Source organism: Anopheles coustani, chromosome 3, assembly GCF_943734705.1.
Source record: "Anopheles coustani chromosome 3, idAnoCousDA_361_x.2, whole genome shotgun sequence".
Classification (NCBI taxonomy): Eukaryota; Metazoa; Arthropoda; class Insecta; order Diptera; family Culicidae; genus Anopheles; species Anopheles coustani.
The window spans coordinates 13,216,145-13,232,751 of NC_071288.1; the positions used below are offsets into that span (position 1 = coordinate 13,216,145).

Here is a 16,607-nt window from a genome sequence, read left to right on the forward strand (position 1 = left end):
AATGAAGCAGTCGCCCGTTTTGGTAACTTGATGAATAAATTAACGTTGAATGTTTGAATGAAACTATAAAATGTGTAAAAGTTTAATTTCACTACCTACTAAGTTATTATGTTCCGGAAACTGTTTCAACCTCTTTTTATGGTTTATCGTACAAAGGGAACATTTCTATCCCCAGCTCGGCAAAGATCTTGAAGCCCCCTTGCCTCGACTCCGTTATGAATGAATCCTTCGTGACTGCAGCTAGTTTATGAAATTTATGAATGAAAATCACTCACCGCGTTTGCAGAACGGTGGACCTTGCGAAGTACACGTGCTGCAGCTCGGCTTCAGCATGTATGCTAATGCCATGCACACTCGTACCGGATACGTGGGGTGCACTTTTTTCCCCACACAGCGTCGTGCCGTCCTGAATGGATGTGGTGAAATAAATTGCACTGATTATTGACCACGCACACCCGGCGGACCGATCGACTGTTTGCTTTCATCTAAAGGAAACTAAAATGGTGGAAAAAAACCCCCGTGGCTCGAAGAGGTGTTATCCGTGCTCTCGATTTAGCCTGCCTTTCATACGTCGAAACCCTTTTATGCAACCTCTAATGCATCGCCCCTGTGCATTTGGTGCAAAGCCGTGTCAACAATAGCGCACGAACAGTGGGAAAAAGGGGGAAGGTTGTGACAAGAAGGCACGTTTGTTTGTGCATATTCATCACCTCGGGCACCAGAGCGGGCCCAGAATCGACTGGTAGGAGAAAGAGATTTGTTCGCCTGCAGCCAACACTTTCATTCAGCCCTGCACGCCGCCGACAGGTTCGTCGCTTGTCGCTAAATTGAAGTCTTTTGTTCAACCTTCTTCCCCGGCGAAGGGTTCGACGGTGGCGTTCGGAGGGGCTTCTAGTGCGCCTCCGCACATCCGTTCGACGTTGGCTTGCTAACCGTACAATCACTCACTGCCAACGTGTTCGTGTTTTGTGTGTGTGCATGTCCAAGCACGCGTGCGCTGATTTAAACTCTTTCCGGTGCCCCGTTCGAGCGGACCGGATGGCCTTGCGTTGGTCGAGGGGATGAGTGGGGACGCTGCGGGGGAGCCACGCAATTTCTTACCGCGGTAGAGTGTCACGGCTCTCGGTGCAGAACGTTGTAGGAGGATCCGGATGGTGGATCGATGCCAAACGAGCTGCTCGTTTGCTTTCGTCCAACGGCCGAATGACCGGTGTCCCGGCGTTGGCAGCCAGAGTGGTTGATTAAGTGCTAAAATGTCGTAAATTTGAGCCGGAAGCGAATCTAAAGGTAGCTGCAAATGTTGCAAACAAACAAAGGTCCCTCCAACAGCATCGCTTACGTTAACCGGTGTGACACGCACACGCGTGTGGGTGTTGCAGTTTTGCAAGGAAAAAAAGGAGCGTCACTAAAAACCCTACCCGAAGAACCAAACAAAACAACGAAACAGTAAACGGTTGAGGCGGATTAACGGCGATCAGTTCTACGACTTCTCCGTGGCTGCCGGGACTCGATCCTACTCCGAAGGGAAAAGGTGCGAAAAGGCTTTACACGGCGTCGGCGAAACTGTCGGCGGAGAAGCGCCAGTGAAAGGATTTGTCTTATCGCGTGAGTAAAAAAAATAAGAAATAAATAAAAATACAAAATACAGCTCGGGAGAAAAACGAATTGCGGTCGAGCGAGCGAAACAAAACTTTCAAAAAACTGTCCCCCGAGAAGCGAGAAGATTATATGTAAATGGTACAATTAGTGGCACCATAAACTGTGGATTAATGACACAATTTCGTATCATCGCGGGTTGGTTTCTGTTTTATTTTTCAGGAGAAGTGTTTTTTTCTGACAGTATCTTAAAAAATTATATACGTTGTTGCATACAGCTGGGAAAACGATGGAAGCAAATGTTATTGAAAAAGGCGATATCAAGAAACTGCTACCTGAAACAACGTGCATGTCAAATGCTGCTAGTCTCAGTTAAAATAATTTCAACATGTGGCATATTCAAAATTAAAAAAAAAAATGTTAGCAGTTAGCAGTTAGCATAAAAACGGGAAGATTTTAAGTTAAATTCCCAGAAAATTTCTTGTTTATAATAAAAAAATTTAAAATCATTTACAAATTACTCTCGTCATGACCTGGGACTCCAAAAAACAGCACTCTAGAAAATATACTCTCTACACATTCTAGAAAAATAGTTTTGCGCCCGAAGTGGGAATCCTGTGTGAACTGTGCTCCTCAGTAAAGCCTCGAGGGTTCAATTAAAGCCGCTTTGACTGTGCATTTTGCATTTGAGCAACTTTATCAATCGAGCCACAAGAAGCGAACACCATTTGCAAGCTGCCTTCGGCTCCTCGCCGACATCAAGTTGGCGCGTGACTAGCCATCTGTCTCGTCTATCGTCTTAATTAATTTAGCCGTAATTTGTGTAGGCCCGAGCGACACTGCGAAGCCCGGGAAAGGGGAACACACCTGGGTGCACTGTAGCTACAGCGAACTCCGGTCACCCGAGGGAGCAAGCCAGACTGACCACCATCGCGGGATGATACCGTGCCCCGAAGGGAGCCAGCGGAAGGTTGGAGCGGTGGCTGACACGGCACGACATGGCGGCATCAGCCCACACAAACAGCCCCAACAGCGTGAAGAGGTGCCAGATGAAGTCAGATTTGGCGCCAAACTTTACCACCACCGCCGCCGCCGCCGGGAATAAGTGTTCCAGCGGTGGCCGGCAGCAGCGAGACACGAAAAGCAGTCACTTACGGATGACGGAAAACATAACCTCAATGTTCGGTTTCGCTGCGTCCTCACCTTGGACACCGTGAAGGGGATACCTTCCAGGAGAAGGAAAGGCGATCGTGTGATGTCGAAGGTGTGAGATGCGCTGTTTGTGCAGCCAGCACGCGCCACACGCCACCATCGTGCTGCGTAGGCGGCATGGCTTCCTCCTTTCTCCTGTCCCTACCCCAGACCTCGACCCACCTCGGATGACAATGACTATTCCGAGCGACGGCGGCTGCTGTCACGAAATGTGCTTCATTTCCGAATCTCATTAGGGGAAGAATACACTTTCGATTGCCAAAACCCACGATGGCCAGGGGGGAGGAAAACAAACCTCGACTGTCTCGCCGAAACCACTCACCGTTTAACTGGCTTCCGTGTCCGTTTGCTTACCCAAAGCTCCAGCCATCCATCAACCGCCGGCGACGAACGGGCAGGAAAGAACAAAACCTGTGAGTCAAACAAGTATTCTTCGTATGATACTGTTGTTTCCACGGAACATGATTCAGTATTCAAATGAATTTCGATAGTCCACCCCCGGTCGACGGCCGGCAGGTGGGCGCCGTTTCCGAGACGCGAGACACCGTCAGTCGCTAAAAGCATGCCCATGACGTAATGTTACAGTTTCGCCGAGCTACGGGATTACACAGCATCGCTCCGGAATGAGCCTCGGCTTGCGCGGGAGTTGTTGTTTAAGAGGGATGATGAATCGATCGGGGGGTTTCGGGTTATAAATGAGTTGCGCCTATCAAATGAACTTGTTCCGTGCGTAATGGAGTTTTAAAACGATACCGATATGTTTCCAACAGCATCCCTAGAATGTTGAGGTAAATTACTTTTGTTCATAAAACAGCAAACATTCAACTTAAACTTCAACTCACTGTATTGAAATGATTGAAGCATTATAGTTAAAATATCAAATATTGTAAATTTTCACCAAACCAATTTTTGGTTCATATGATCATAAGCAAACTACATTTTAATTAAATTAAAAATCATGCAATTTAAGTTAACATAAGGATTTCGCAATAGGAACGTGTAAATATGTAAAATTGTAAAATTAGAACTTGATAAACATATTTGGTGTTTTTGCATGAGACAAAACCTTATTTTATTCTACTACTCAAAGTAGAATAAATACTGCGGATTTGTGTATGGAAAATTCTCACAGCAAGTTGAATTTCTCGAAACAATGTAAACGTTAATGATTATGTTACACTTTGGTCAAACAGAGTTAAGCGCGATAGAAGTGAAAATTCTCAAATTTAGATTTTCATTATTCCTGTCATGCTATATCATATTACAGCATGTTATGGTTTGAGAAGCTGGTTTTTGAATGAAATGTTTGTTACTGATGTTAATATTGATTCTAAGACTCTAAGACTCTTATGTAAAGACGTATTTCATCATCAAACAAACATAGTTAAATATTGAAGGTTTAACACTTTTCGAAAAGCAATATTATATCTTCGTAAGCTAAAAACAGCCACCCCAGCTCGCAGCATCAACAACACATCCGCATCTCAGTCATGCTGAGGATCAACTGCCGATCATCAACTGCCAAACAATGTTGAACAACCCCTGTTTCGAACTTTCGCTCGCGATCGGTACTCTCTCTCTCTCTCTCTGTTCGATCAATACTTTCCGCGATCAACCGTTTATGAACGACGGGAAACTCACGAGCAACTTCGTGCGCTAACGGATTTATCTGTCGCGTTAACGGCCCGAACCTGGTAAGATCAACGGGAAGCTGTATCGTGCCGATCAACCACGTTTGTGTTGCACAACATAGGTATCGATCAGGATCGTTTGATATCTGCAGTTAATTTATTTTATTTTAAACTGTTAAAAATAAATTTAAAATGTTATGAAGATTCATGTACAATAATGTACCATCTGTTTTATTAAATAAAAGGGTGATTTTTCGTTCAACGTTCAACGATCGACGTGGGAAGATCATTTCCCAAGGGTAGCATGTCACACCAGTCTCAATGCGGTGTTGCGATCGGGTTGTTTCTTATGCTGCGCGATGTTGCACGCGCACGATCGTGCTGGCTCGCGCTTTAAACTTCACTTTAGTTCGTTTTAATCCGCCGCGCCGGAAACACGTGCGTTGCCCTGCGCTCGCTGCAAACAGTTTTCGAACGCAAACGCAAACGCGAGTGCGCGCTTTTGGATACGCTCCGATTCATCCTACGCACGCCCGACGGCTAAAGAGGCGACCGTGTGAAGGGCGCTGGGCCGCAAAACAATCGAAGCCGACGGAAACGCCTTCGCGAAGCCCTTCGCAGCCGACGCATCGTAGGCAGTGGTGGCGACGCGTGGGCGGCGCTGGAACCGCGTGCACACGCGTGTTTTCATTTTTCCACGCGAGTTTTTGAAAAGTGTTTGGGCTGCAGCAACTGCAAGGCATTCCCCGGGAAGAAGCTGGCCCGACTCGTTTGTTCCCACTCGGTGGCGTTTGACGCGCGTGCGCTCGTGTGTGTGTAGGTGATTTTGTGCATTTGGGGGTTTGTTTCGCCCGCTCGGAATGCGTGGGGTGGTAAACTTCCGTGCGCTGGTGTGAACGAGAGCCACCGAACGAGTGCGGGCATCATCTGCCAGTGGGTTGTGTCCGTCCGTGAGCCCCAAAAAGTGCGACCAACTCGTCCTACGCGTGCAGACGAAACCGACCCGACACCGGCCGCTGTTTGACAAAACTTTCGGGCTCACGTCGGGCTGAGCCGGTGCCAGTGACGGGCGCCTCATGTTTGTCCACCGAAAACTCCGGCACAACCGGGATGGATGAGTGGGCAATGTCGTTATCGAGGATTTGTGGCCGTCGTAGGGAAAGGTTTCGTTGCTTAAACGATAATTGAAGTCACCCGGGAATGTACGTTTGAGTCGTAGTCGGGGTCTTTGCAGCAAGTGGATCGTGTGTGTCTCTGTGTGTGTGCCTAAAGAAGAAGATATCAATTAAACCCATCACTTGATGATTTTGCTTGTGACACAAATTGTTGTAACTTAGTGGTGTGAAAAAGTTCTTGACCATTGTACCATGCTGTGAAAACTCAACGTTCAGTGTGCCAAAAAAAAAAAGATTAAACTGCTTGTGAGGAGCGCCTCAGTTCGAAGTAAACGCCCGAAGCAGCGATCAACGCTCGTTCGCGAAAGGATTACACGCCTAGTTTGCCATCCGACATCTCGACACTAGGTTCGTTAGCTATCAATTTGTCATTTATACATATAGTTTTTTGCCTGCTAGACCAAACAGAAACAGTTATCTTCTCCCAAAAAATTTGTCCAAATGCCAAAGCGTTGCGCAAAGCCGACAGCTTTACTGCCTGACCTTCTTCCAGCGATGGGCAAATAAAGTTAAAATCTTACGATAAACCCAGATAAGGGAGTGTGTGTACGGGGCAAAACGGCGTGCGTGGGAGGATGTCTTCTTCGGCGTAACATGAGCCGCCATACGCGTGACTCAACCAAAGGCTTTTCGAGCAAGGGGGCGATCTTCTTGCCCATCCTACGCGTAGGAGGAAAACTTCTAACGATCGTCAAAGCGAGTGATCGCTAGTCGTGCACCAGTTCGGAAGTTGGCGTTACGATGACGTTCCCCTTTTCCGCTCGAAGCATAAGATGAAAAACAAGAGGTGTGCATTCGATGGATCACAACAACATGCACACATACACATCCGGTGCGCAGGAACAGGGTGCGGACGCACGTTGTGTTGAATGAGCAATTAATTGAAACGTGATCGGCGTGGTATGAGCGATCCTCCCCGGTATCGCGCCGTTGTATCTTGTCGCCGCCGTGCGCACACAGCAACAGTAGCGTGCGGTGCAATTGTTGTTGACAGATTGCTCGAACAACTAGTGGTGGTAGAACACGTTAGCTCGTGCCATCGCGAGGATTTGCCCCCGCTGTCGTTCGTGGATCAACGGGAGATCGGCAATAAATCTCCACCGAACCGGGTCATCCACGAGCTCGATCACTTTGTCGATCGATTAGGCCGCTGCAGGCAACATAAAACCACTACCTTCCCATCGACAGTCTCGTCCGCGCACACCGCTTTAATGTGCCATAAATGTAAATGCTTTATTTATGGTCCCGCGGGGAAACATTCTTTCGAATTACAATTTCCATTTTATACTCCGCTGTTGCTTACCTTTTACCGTTTGCATAAAACATTCCAATTCGATTAGCCGTGCCGGGGCGCAATTGGAAAATGAATTTTCATTTCCTCCCGAATGGTTTGAAAATCGGTTTGAAAGCGAAAAATAAAAGCCCAACTCTTTCCGTTCAATCCTGCCGTCCGGTCGTCGGTCGTATAATTGAATTACATTTTTCATATCCGCATCGGTTCGGAATGGGAAATTTAAACACCGAAACGGCTCTGCCAGAGTTCAAACTTCGCCGGAGCGCATTTTGGCAACGTCACCGAAGGAAAGCCCTTCAACTCCGCAGGCACATTCTCGGTGCGGCAGGGGGGGAGGGATCGGGGCCACCGTGAAATGTTAATTAAACTTTGATAAAACCGCCACAGCGTCCGCAAACTGCACCTCGATGTGTGTGTGTGTACTCCGTTGCGTTGCATTCCGTTGGCGTATATTCGCGTGTCATCGTCCCGATCGCTCGGAGCTGGAGGAGGTAGCGTAACGAAATAAAATATATGAGTTTATTGATTTCACTTAATTTTCGGCTTTCCCCCTCCCTGCCTCCGGCCCGGGATCCACTCCAGCCCGGGTGCTAGTTTTCACCGGACGGTAATACAGGAATGCTTTGTGCTCGATACCGGACTGAAGAACGCGGATCTTCGTGGCAAACACTTTATTGTCCTCGACTTCTACAATGTCGTACAGTAACCGGGCGATACGAAAGTGCTTTAAGGATACGATCGTCCTTCCTGTCCTCCCCAAAGGTATTTCGGCAATAAAAATTGCTTAAAACTCGCACATGATGAAGTTATTCGGGCCGGGGGCCTTAAGACTGGGTCGCACAATCAAACGGGGCACATCTTATCAGCGCCATTTGCTTTTTTATTTCCATCGTCACTCATCCCGAGTCGCTTCGTTTTGCGATCGTTGTTTCACGCTGCGTGATGACCGGAGCGAACGACAGGCGATGATGAAGATTTCCTCGCGACCGATCAACTCACGCCGCGCTGTTAATTAGCTACATTGTTGCTGTATTAATTGAATAGTTGTCTTTTTTAACGTTGTGTTTTTCTTGTTGTTTATGCACAAAATAGCATGTTCACTCGATCAAGAAGCCTTTCGCCACGTTGCATGGTAATGAAAGAGGAGTGTATAATTGAAACTGCATATCATTTCGATTAAATGGAAAAAAGCAGTTGCTGAATTTCTTTTCAAGCGTTACGAACGTGTAAAATGTTGCAAAATTTATGTTGCCAATGTTTTCGTCAAACAAATCTGAAACTATTCTGCAATATTTATGAGGTATTTTTAAAGGACATAGAAGATCAATTTCAATGTATATAATTCTCAATCATCTTTCATTTGAGATTTTGTGAAAATTATAACGCTACAAAAAACATCAAGCTGTTAGCCTTGTTTTTTAAAGCGTCCACTGTGTTGCATAAGAAAGATTTCCAAAATGAACCCAAACTTTACAGCTCAGAAGATTTAAGGAAATGTTTATTTAATTAATTATATTAGTGATAACACATACATAACAGAAAAACCTTCTAAATGGTCTTTTTCCTCTCTAAGTCATAAATGGTTGCGTCAGATCTACGCAAAAGCAAACACCATCGGGGGAAATATGACAAAATGAAACAATCGTACAGATTTCAATTTCATCTCGCGAAACCATCAACTGCCGACGCCATCATCATTAGCGTCGTTCGTCCCACGTCGTCGGGCGAGACAGAGATCAGTCACGTTCAAGCATCAACAAACTAATGACAATGTTGACAGGTGATTTTGCGCACTTTTTCATCGGGAGAAAAGCGTGTGTCCAACTCGGCCGGATTCTCCTCGCGTGTTTGATACACCGTTTGTTGTTGAACGAAATTAGAAGTGTGGATAATTGGCTTCTAGCGCGTGATGGGATTCGAAATGGAGTGTGGACACACCTCCTCTTTTTTTCCCCCTCCGTTGGAAAGGCGGAAAGCCGGAATCAACATGCCATTTCCACGAGTCGCGTCGCGAGACATTCGCGGAAAATGGGATGTCTCCGCGTGCGCGGAAAACCGTGGGGGTAAGATAACGGCGCGCGCAAACGTGCACGGGTGTGATAAACTCGAGTGGTTCCAAATCCGGATCAGGGTCTCCTCCTTTCGCACCAAACCGCTCCCGCAACTCGCCTCCCCCCTGCTTTACGTTGATCGAAAGATATCACGCATCGAACACTTCCCACCCGATCGTGCGTTAATCGGGCTGGCGTCGCTCGCAAGTGTGGATTTTCACACTTGCAACCGAGCCTTTGCCAGGCGACACGCAACACAACCACCCCCTCCACATCCACCCGCCCCTAACCGAACGTTGGGTCAGGGAGACACTCGCCCGGTGGCGTTGGCCTCCAAGAGAGGTCGGTGGTGCTTTTTGTCGTAATTAAGCCGAGTTGGCTCGAAATGGCAGAAAATTACCGGCCCAAGCGCACCACCCTTTCGCTGGCCGCACTACCCGCTGTCTCCTCTTCCTCCTCGAACGGGTCTCATTTAGTCAATCCAGTGGGGCGCGTGGTGATCCTTAAGTAGGGCTAATTTACACCTTCGGTGCGACAGTAATGAGGTTGTCAGTTTGAACTACATCATTCGTGCGCGAGCATTTGGAGCAGTTGCCCGGAGGCGACCGCAGCGCAAAGGGAACGGCGCGGGTTGGCCGACGAGTTTCGATCGATCGAAACCGAAACCGAAAACACCACTCCCATGCGCGGACGGCACTTTTATTTCGGGGATTACTTTTCATCTCCCAGTAAACCGCCCTCGGGAATATCGAATTGGTTTGAGGGAAATGATGTTGTGCCGGGTAGAAACAATGCTCCGGACTAGTGACCCTTGTTGCCGATTCGCTCAGATTGATTTTTATTACGCTCCAAACCCCAACCTTCCGAACGGCTCGGGGAACAACTCGAAGCAAAACTGGTGCGACTGCTTCAGGTTTCTGACTTACGTAGGCCTCGCGAACATCAAGCCTTGTTTTTTTAAAAGACTGAATTACAACTTTGTATAGCTTTTGATAAGTGTGACATAAAAATATGCTTTTGCGTCCATTTGTGTTTCATGTGTGTATGTGTGTTTTTTTTTTCTCTTAAATCACCTTAAATGGGTGAACGGGGAAGCTATTGAAATGAAATTTATGTGTTCCGTCTGCAAAACATGAAGCATTGGGCCGATAAGCGGAATTGAATTTTCGGACTATGGCGTCAGAACCGAACGGGAGTGGGTTGTAGTGTCTCGCGGTTTTGCTTGCCAAATGGTGGCGCCCCCAAAAATGGTGGGAAGCTTGAGTGGTTTTGTGACGCCCGTACGATTGGTTTAAAGTGTAAAAACGCAAGAATGTGCTTTAAACAAAGTTTTTTGTAGCAGAACATTTATTTTGAGAATAAATATTTTGTAAACCAAATGGAAAAACAAACACTTAGCCACAAAATGCATACATATAAGATATCTTGAAAGAAAACATAAAAAAACTGTCCCACTCACGGTGGATCGACTCACCCAATTTATCATCATCGTCAGCAAACAAATGCAGACAAGTTTTGTCGCAGGCACGCGAATCCCAGCGGGCATTGTTGCGCATCATTAGCTTGCAACGCTACACATTTTGGCTAATCTTTAGCTAATCCTCGAAAAAGATTAGCCAAAGATTAGCCAAATATGAATGAACGTTTCGTGACGTCACAATGACGGTTCAGCATTGTGACGTCACTACAGCGGGTGTTCATTCGCCCCTCACCCCTTCCTCCTTTCTTTCATTCCCCACATTCGTTACGTCAATTCTTTCGACAATAATTTAACGACCGTGAAAATTTAAATTCAACGTTATTCTCGTTGAATAAATATTTATTTACATAAAAAGGCCATTTGTACAATGGCGGGCAAACAGTTCCGTTGTAAGCTGTAAAGAAACAAATTTGAAGAAAAGAATTAATATCAAATTATGAAAACAATTTGAACATAAATAACAGTAAAAACATACATTAGACCAAGTGTTGAAAACATCTCCCTTTACGCCGGTTATTGCACCACGGTGATCCCTGCAGCACTATGCTGGGTGTTTTCAGTGCTGTTTGAGGAAACGTGGAGTAAACTGCTGGAAAAAATAAAGATATAATATAAATATTAAGCGTTTTTAAAATATGTATAGCAATGTGCAATTTTCACTGCACTGTTGATGATTAATACTTATGTACTAATAATTTCACAGTAACTGCGATTATTCATACTCACTTGTTAATATTTTCACTATAATTTTGATGATCCGGCCAGGCTGGTACGGGTTTGGAGAATCGTATAGCACGGATTGGAGCTTACGTTTACCACCATTTTTTGTGCACGGGTCCCGTGTAGTCCAAGTACCTGTCGAACTTACTTACCTTATTTACCCACTTAGAACGTAATTAACATTATTTATTACCTCACTTTCTGCACTTTTCACTCCTATCCAGATCGATTGTTTTCGATCAATTGTAAAATGTAAACAACGTGGAGCTGTCAATAACGTCGATCGTTCTATAACAGTGTTTACATGGAGGAAATATGGTTGTGCCCCTTCAAATTTGTTTTTTGTAGTTTTACTGGTTAAATAGAAGAATCTTGAAATTAAAACATGAAATTAAGTTGGTGACGTAAAAATAGTCATATATTTTTTAACTATGGGGCGACAATGGATTGAAAGTGAGCTATAAAACACATAGAGTTTCATTCAATATAGTCTACGTTAGCAAGTCGAAATCAAAATAAACAATTTCGGAACGGCAACGAAAGCTCTGTACTCTAGAGCGTGCAAGCGGGAAAATTCTTAAGAAATTCAAAGCATTGTATGCTAGTTTCAGTGGCTGAAAATTCTATCAGGTGAAAAATACTAAACAAACATACAATTTCACTCACTGTTTTAAAAAGTTGGCAAGGTAAGTTAAATATACATTACTATAGCGGTTTTTACGACTAGTATATTTGATTTTTATAGAATTAAAGCATAATCATGGAGACACCCAGTGTTACGGCAAACAATCAATCGCTGCATTCTATTTCCGAGCGTGTGGATATGAACCTGCGGCAAACATTTATACTGACGAAAGTTGTCCGGGGGATGAAGGATGTGCTGGACCAACGGCCCCCACAGGTGGTAACACATCAGGAACCCCCGTTTACTCTGAAGGCAGTGGATAGCAAAGAAGAGCTGGACGAGTTGGAGTTCAAGCTTCGTAACGCTGAACATTTCCAAGATGTTCTGCAATGGGTGCAGACTCGTACAGTTAAAACGGAGGCAAAGCAGAGGATGCATGAGGGTATGCAGCTCCTATTTAACAAACAGTTTATGGTCAAATGCAGCTGGTCTGGCGGAGGACGTCCTGAAAAAAAAATTAGGTTTAGTATTTATCATAATATATTTCTACTTTTAAAAAAAATAGCGGAGAACGGTCATGATGGCCAAGTGCATGCATCCGCTGTAGAAGCCTTTGTAAGGTTAAAGTTAAAAAACGCAGCGAGCACGGCAAAAACAAAAGGGATTATAAAAGGTTCGGCCAACAAACCATACACTTACAAAAAAAACAGACCGTTCTTCCCTTAGTACGTAAGTTAATTTTAGCTTTAGTACATGAGTTAGTTTAGTTACTTTCTTTTCTATTTGGTGATAGGGCTTTGTTTATTTCTGGATAGTTCTAAGTTTGTTTAATTTAGATTTATTGATAGGGTTTTAGTTTTAATTTATGAGAATAATACATGAATTGTTAATGATGTTGAATTGTTTTTTTTAATTACATTTGCTATGATGATGGAGATGATAATGGCCCACCGCTCACCCATGCAAAAGATTGAGAAACCCACACAGACGCTTAAGGATCCTCAAACTTATGCATACACTTCATGTTTTATTATTGAATGAAAATTCATTTTAAGATGATAATTTAAAATCGACGAGCATCATAGTCGAAGTCAAAAATGTATGTTGAATGAAAATTCATTTTAAATTATCATCACCAGCATCATAGTCGAAGTCAAAAATGTATGTTAAATACATGAATACGCGAAGGAACCTGAAACATTTCGTTATGTAGACCATGAGAACACAGACTCGCTAGAAAAGAGGCTTGAGTAGGGCGCAGGCGATCTATCTGTTTCAGCATGGAGCCCCGCGAGGCAGCATAGTGCTAAAGGATTCAAAATATCAACTAGCAATGCTCTATCAGTAGCCATAAAAGCGGTTAAAAAGGTCATTCCACGAACATTATCGAGCACGATGATCTCTTGTTGACGTGGAAGCAACCATGGAATCCATAAAACTATCTTCTCAACGGAGTGTATGAAGCAACGGGAAAAGGGCTATGGTATCAAGAGCAATAGTAACAGGAGGATCTATTGGTGGTCTTGAGAGAGATCGCTTCGGTAAATATATTGCTGATAGTTTACATTTTATGGATTCACACGGTACTTCCACCCTTCTTGACGGAGCATTTTCCTTTATTTTATAGATAAACAAATCGGCAGACGACAATTCTATTTGCGAATTGCCGTCTGCCCACTTTCCTTCGAAAAGCTCCGTCTTATGGTCAATCTGGATCCCAATCAAGATGAACGAAGACAAAGAACTTTTCTTTGCCTCCAAAAATTTGATGACGCTGCCCTGGTGGGTCAAAAACCATTGATCTCTAAATTCGGGCAGCAAGGTAAAATCGGCTGTTACGTGTAATCCAACCCGATTTACCATCAACATTGGATAGTTTGGAGCACTATAACTGGCAGCCGTCTGGATAGAATCTCTGGCTTGCACCCTGGCTGCCACTTGCTCCACACACTTCGTGCCCGATTTAATACAGCGTTTGATAAACTGCAAGTGGTTTTCAAAACAATAAGCCGAAAAATTTTCAAGTTGTCCAAATTTTAAAACTTCTCCATACACGTGCTGGAGATTATGAACATTACTTGTCAAGTGGTAACGACCATATATCGTGCCGAACTCCTTTACAAACTTTTCTAGGAGCTTTTTCGCAAGCGGCCAATGTCGCTGATGTGCCGTGGATGCAAAACAGGTCACACCGCAGAAGTAGAGCAAGAAATGATTGAAAGCCTGTTCGTTCATGCAATCTTTCAAGACCACAACACTAATGTAATGCAGGAAGGACCGATATTCGGTTCCCTTCCAATTGCGGACTTCATTGAGGTGCCTCATGGGGCGATGCACCTCAGAAGGAAGCCGTGTATTTTCCATAAACTTAGACACAGCTTCCTTCTGGGGGTCTGACCATCGACCAAGGGTTGCAAATTTGCCATCCAGCATCCCTCGAAGAATTTTTCTGGTCACCCCCAAATCAATTAAATGGAGCCGATCGCCAACAACGACGTCTTCTATTAAATGGAAATTATTTATATCTTCTAGTGGTGTCCGCCAACTCTTATGATGGTCCTTGTCTACCTTAGCTCGAAAGCCCGCGTCCGTGCGCGGTGCAGAGTTCACGGAGTCAAAAATGACTTTATTCTCCGGTTTGATGTATTCCCCAACACAGGAACACTTTAAGCATCCATGCTTACCAGTATAACTGGTGACAGCTTTTAGATACGCCCGCGCCGGAGAATCGGCAACAATGGCGCGAAGTTTAAAATGCACCTGCTTGTCACCGAACTGCAAGCCTCTTTGCTGGAGATCGTTCACCTCCAACACTAGCGGCCGAAGATATTGTTCGATGTTCTCCGGCTTTGCTTGTCCCCCAAAAACACCGACAAGCATTACCGGAGCATCTACCAATTCTTCCACCTTTATAAGTATTGGCCACAGTTGTGTGTTTGAACTTTTAAAAAGGGGAAGCCCATCGATCGACACTTGTATGGAAAGAAGGTCATCTTTGGGTATGACATCTTTAAAATAATTTTTTAGGACCGTCTCTACCCCCTGATACCAAAATCGTCCTCCCAAGATCGATTTTACTTTTACCACGACTGGAGAGGATGATTTGGTAAGTGTCCGTGCATCTTTAGGAAGTTGCAATTTATAATCCTTCCTCAAGATCGCCAGAAGTTTTCCTAGAGACGAACGTGATACGAGTTCCAAGATTGCCCACCGTCTCAACGCCTCATGTCGGCTATAGCTATCTACATATCTAGCCAACCTAGTGCAATCCACTCTGATGTCATCATCATCATCATCAGATCCGTCAATAGATGTGTCCTCATGGCTCGAAATTGTTTCAGGTTCCTCCGTGGGTAAAATTAAGCTTCCACTACCAATAACCTCCACCCTGTTTTCAAAACTTATCTGGCGGTTGGCTTCAACAATGCCGCTCGTAGATGCCGCTTGTAAAAAAGCATCTTCATCTCGGGTTATACCTAAAACAGTTGAAGTATAGAATGAAATATTACATAACCCAACCCAGCTGCCCGGAGGCTTTAAAACAATATATTACAATTTAATCATTTTTTCTTTTACTTACCAACTCCTAGATCAGGCCATTTTATTTCAGACGCACTCATTCGTTGCCATTCAGTCCATTCTATTTCAGTGTCGTCCATTCGAGGTCGATGGCTAGGACCACTAGAAACTTCATCACCGTTCTTTCTTTTGCTTGACGAAGCTCTACCTAATTCCATCGCTTCCTCTTCAGGAGTTATATCTAAAACAATATTACTAATTATTAAAACTGCATCCAGATCCCGATCGTATATTTATACGTAACCAGCAGCAAGAGTACACCACATATGCTATTACCCGACACATTACCAATGTTTCGGTAATATAATTTGTATTTTCACTTTCACTTACCAACGCCTAGATCTGCCCACGGTATAGCACTTGATCCACTTTGCTTGAATGCCTCCCACTCCATTTCTATTTCACGATCCATCACTTCAAATCACAACGATTAACAGCAAACAATTTAAAAAAACAATCGACACTGCTCAAGATTGGACACTGCTCAAGAAAAGCGATAAATCCTTATCAAAACAAAGTTGACACATCAAAACAAGCCATCCACGCGGATTTCATAAAAAAAAAAAATACTGCTCGGTTGATAAGAAAACAAAGCAAGAACTTCATGACCCACCGTTCTTGCGGTTTTTTTAGCGTTGAGTTTGATCAAGGCATACGAGAAGGAAGGTGTATGAGAAGGAAGGCGTATGAGAACTGTACGTGCAATGGGCAAACGAAGTGGAGTGATGACGTCATGACGTTGCGCTACTCGACGCTGTAGTGCACAATTGTGGACTCCAGCGGGGGTGCATTGAGGAAAATTCATTTTTTGAGTGAATTTTTAGAGAATGTTGTGCAACAATGCCCGCTGGGTTTGGGTTGACAAGGTGACAACCGTTTCTTGGTCAATATTTCAAGGTAATCATACGCTGGTTCGGCCAGCACTTGAGTGAGTGAGTGCGAAATTGGGAACATGCAAGCCGGGAAAGACACCGGAGGATTCCAAGCAACTCCCACGTGCCGTTGAATTCCTGAGACGCCGCCAGAGGGGGCAACGACCAACCCACCGGGGGCTACAATGCGAAACAGGTGAAATGCTGACGTCTTTCGCACAAACGAAACTGTTCCACACGGCCTCCAGCCCAGCGAGGGCTCCCTTGTCCGGGTTGATAACGAACCCTCCACCCGAGGTCCACGCTGGCCATTGTTTGCTGGGGCGATCGGGAAGCCCTGGCGATTGGGCCGCTTTTGCCATGCGACGTGAT

The 16,607-nt window shown here is 44.8% G+C and overlaps 1 protein-coding gene across 1 annotated transcript; it reads right to left on the reverse strand.

The window, feature by feature from the left end:
* Positions 1 to 13,107: 13,107 nt before the first annotated feature.
* LOC131261007 (uncharacterized) lies at positions 13,108 to 15,757 on the reverse strand. The gene is made up of 4 exons (XM_058262882.1): positions 15,694 to 15,757; positions 14,879 to 15,260; positions 14,275 to 14,761; positions 13,108 to 13,122 (listed from the first exon to the last, which is right to left on the reverse strand). Exons 1-4 carry the CDS (start codon positions 15,755 to 15,757, stop codon positions 13,108 to 13,110), a joined length of 948 nt encoding a protein of 315 aa, XP_058118865.1.
* Between the last annotated feature and the right edge of the window lie 850 nt (positions 15,758 to 16,607).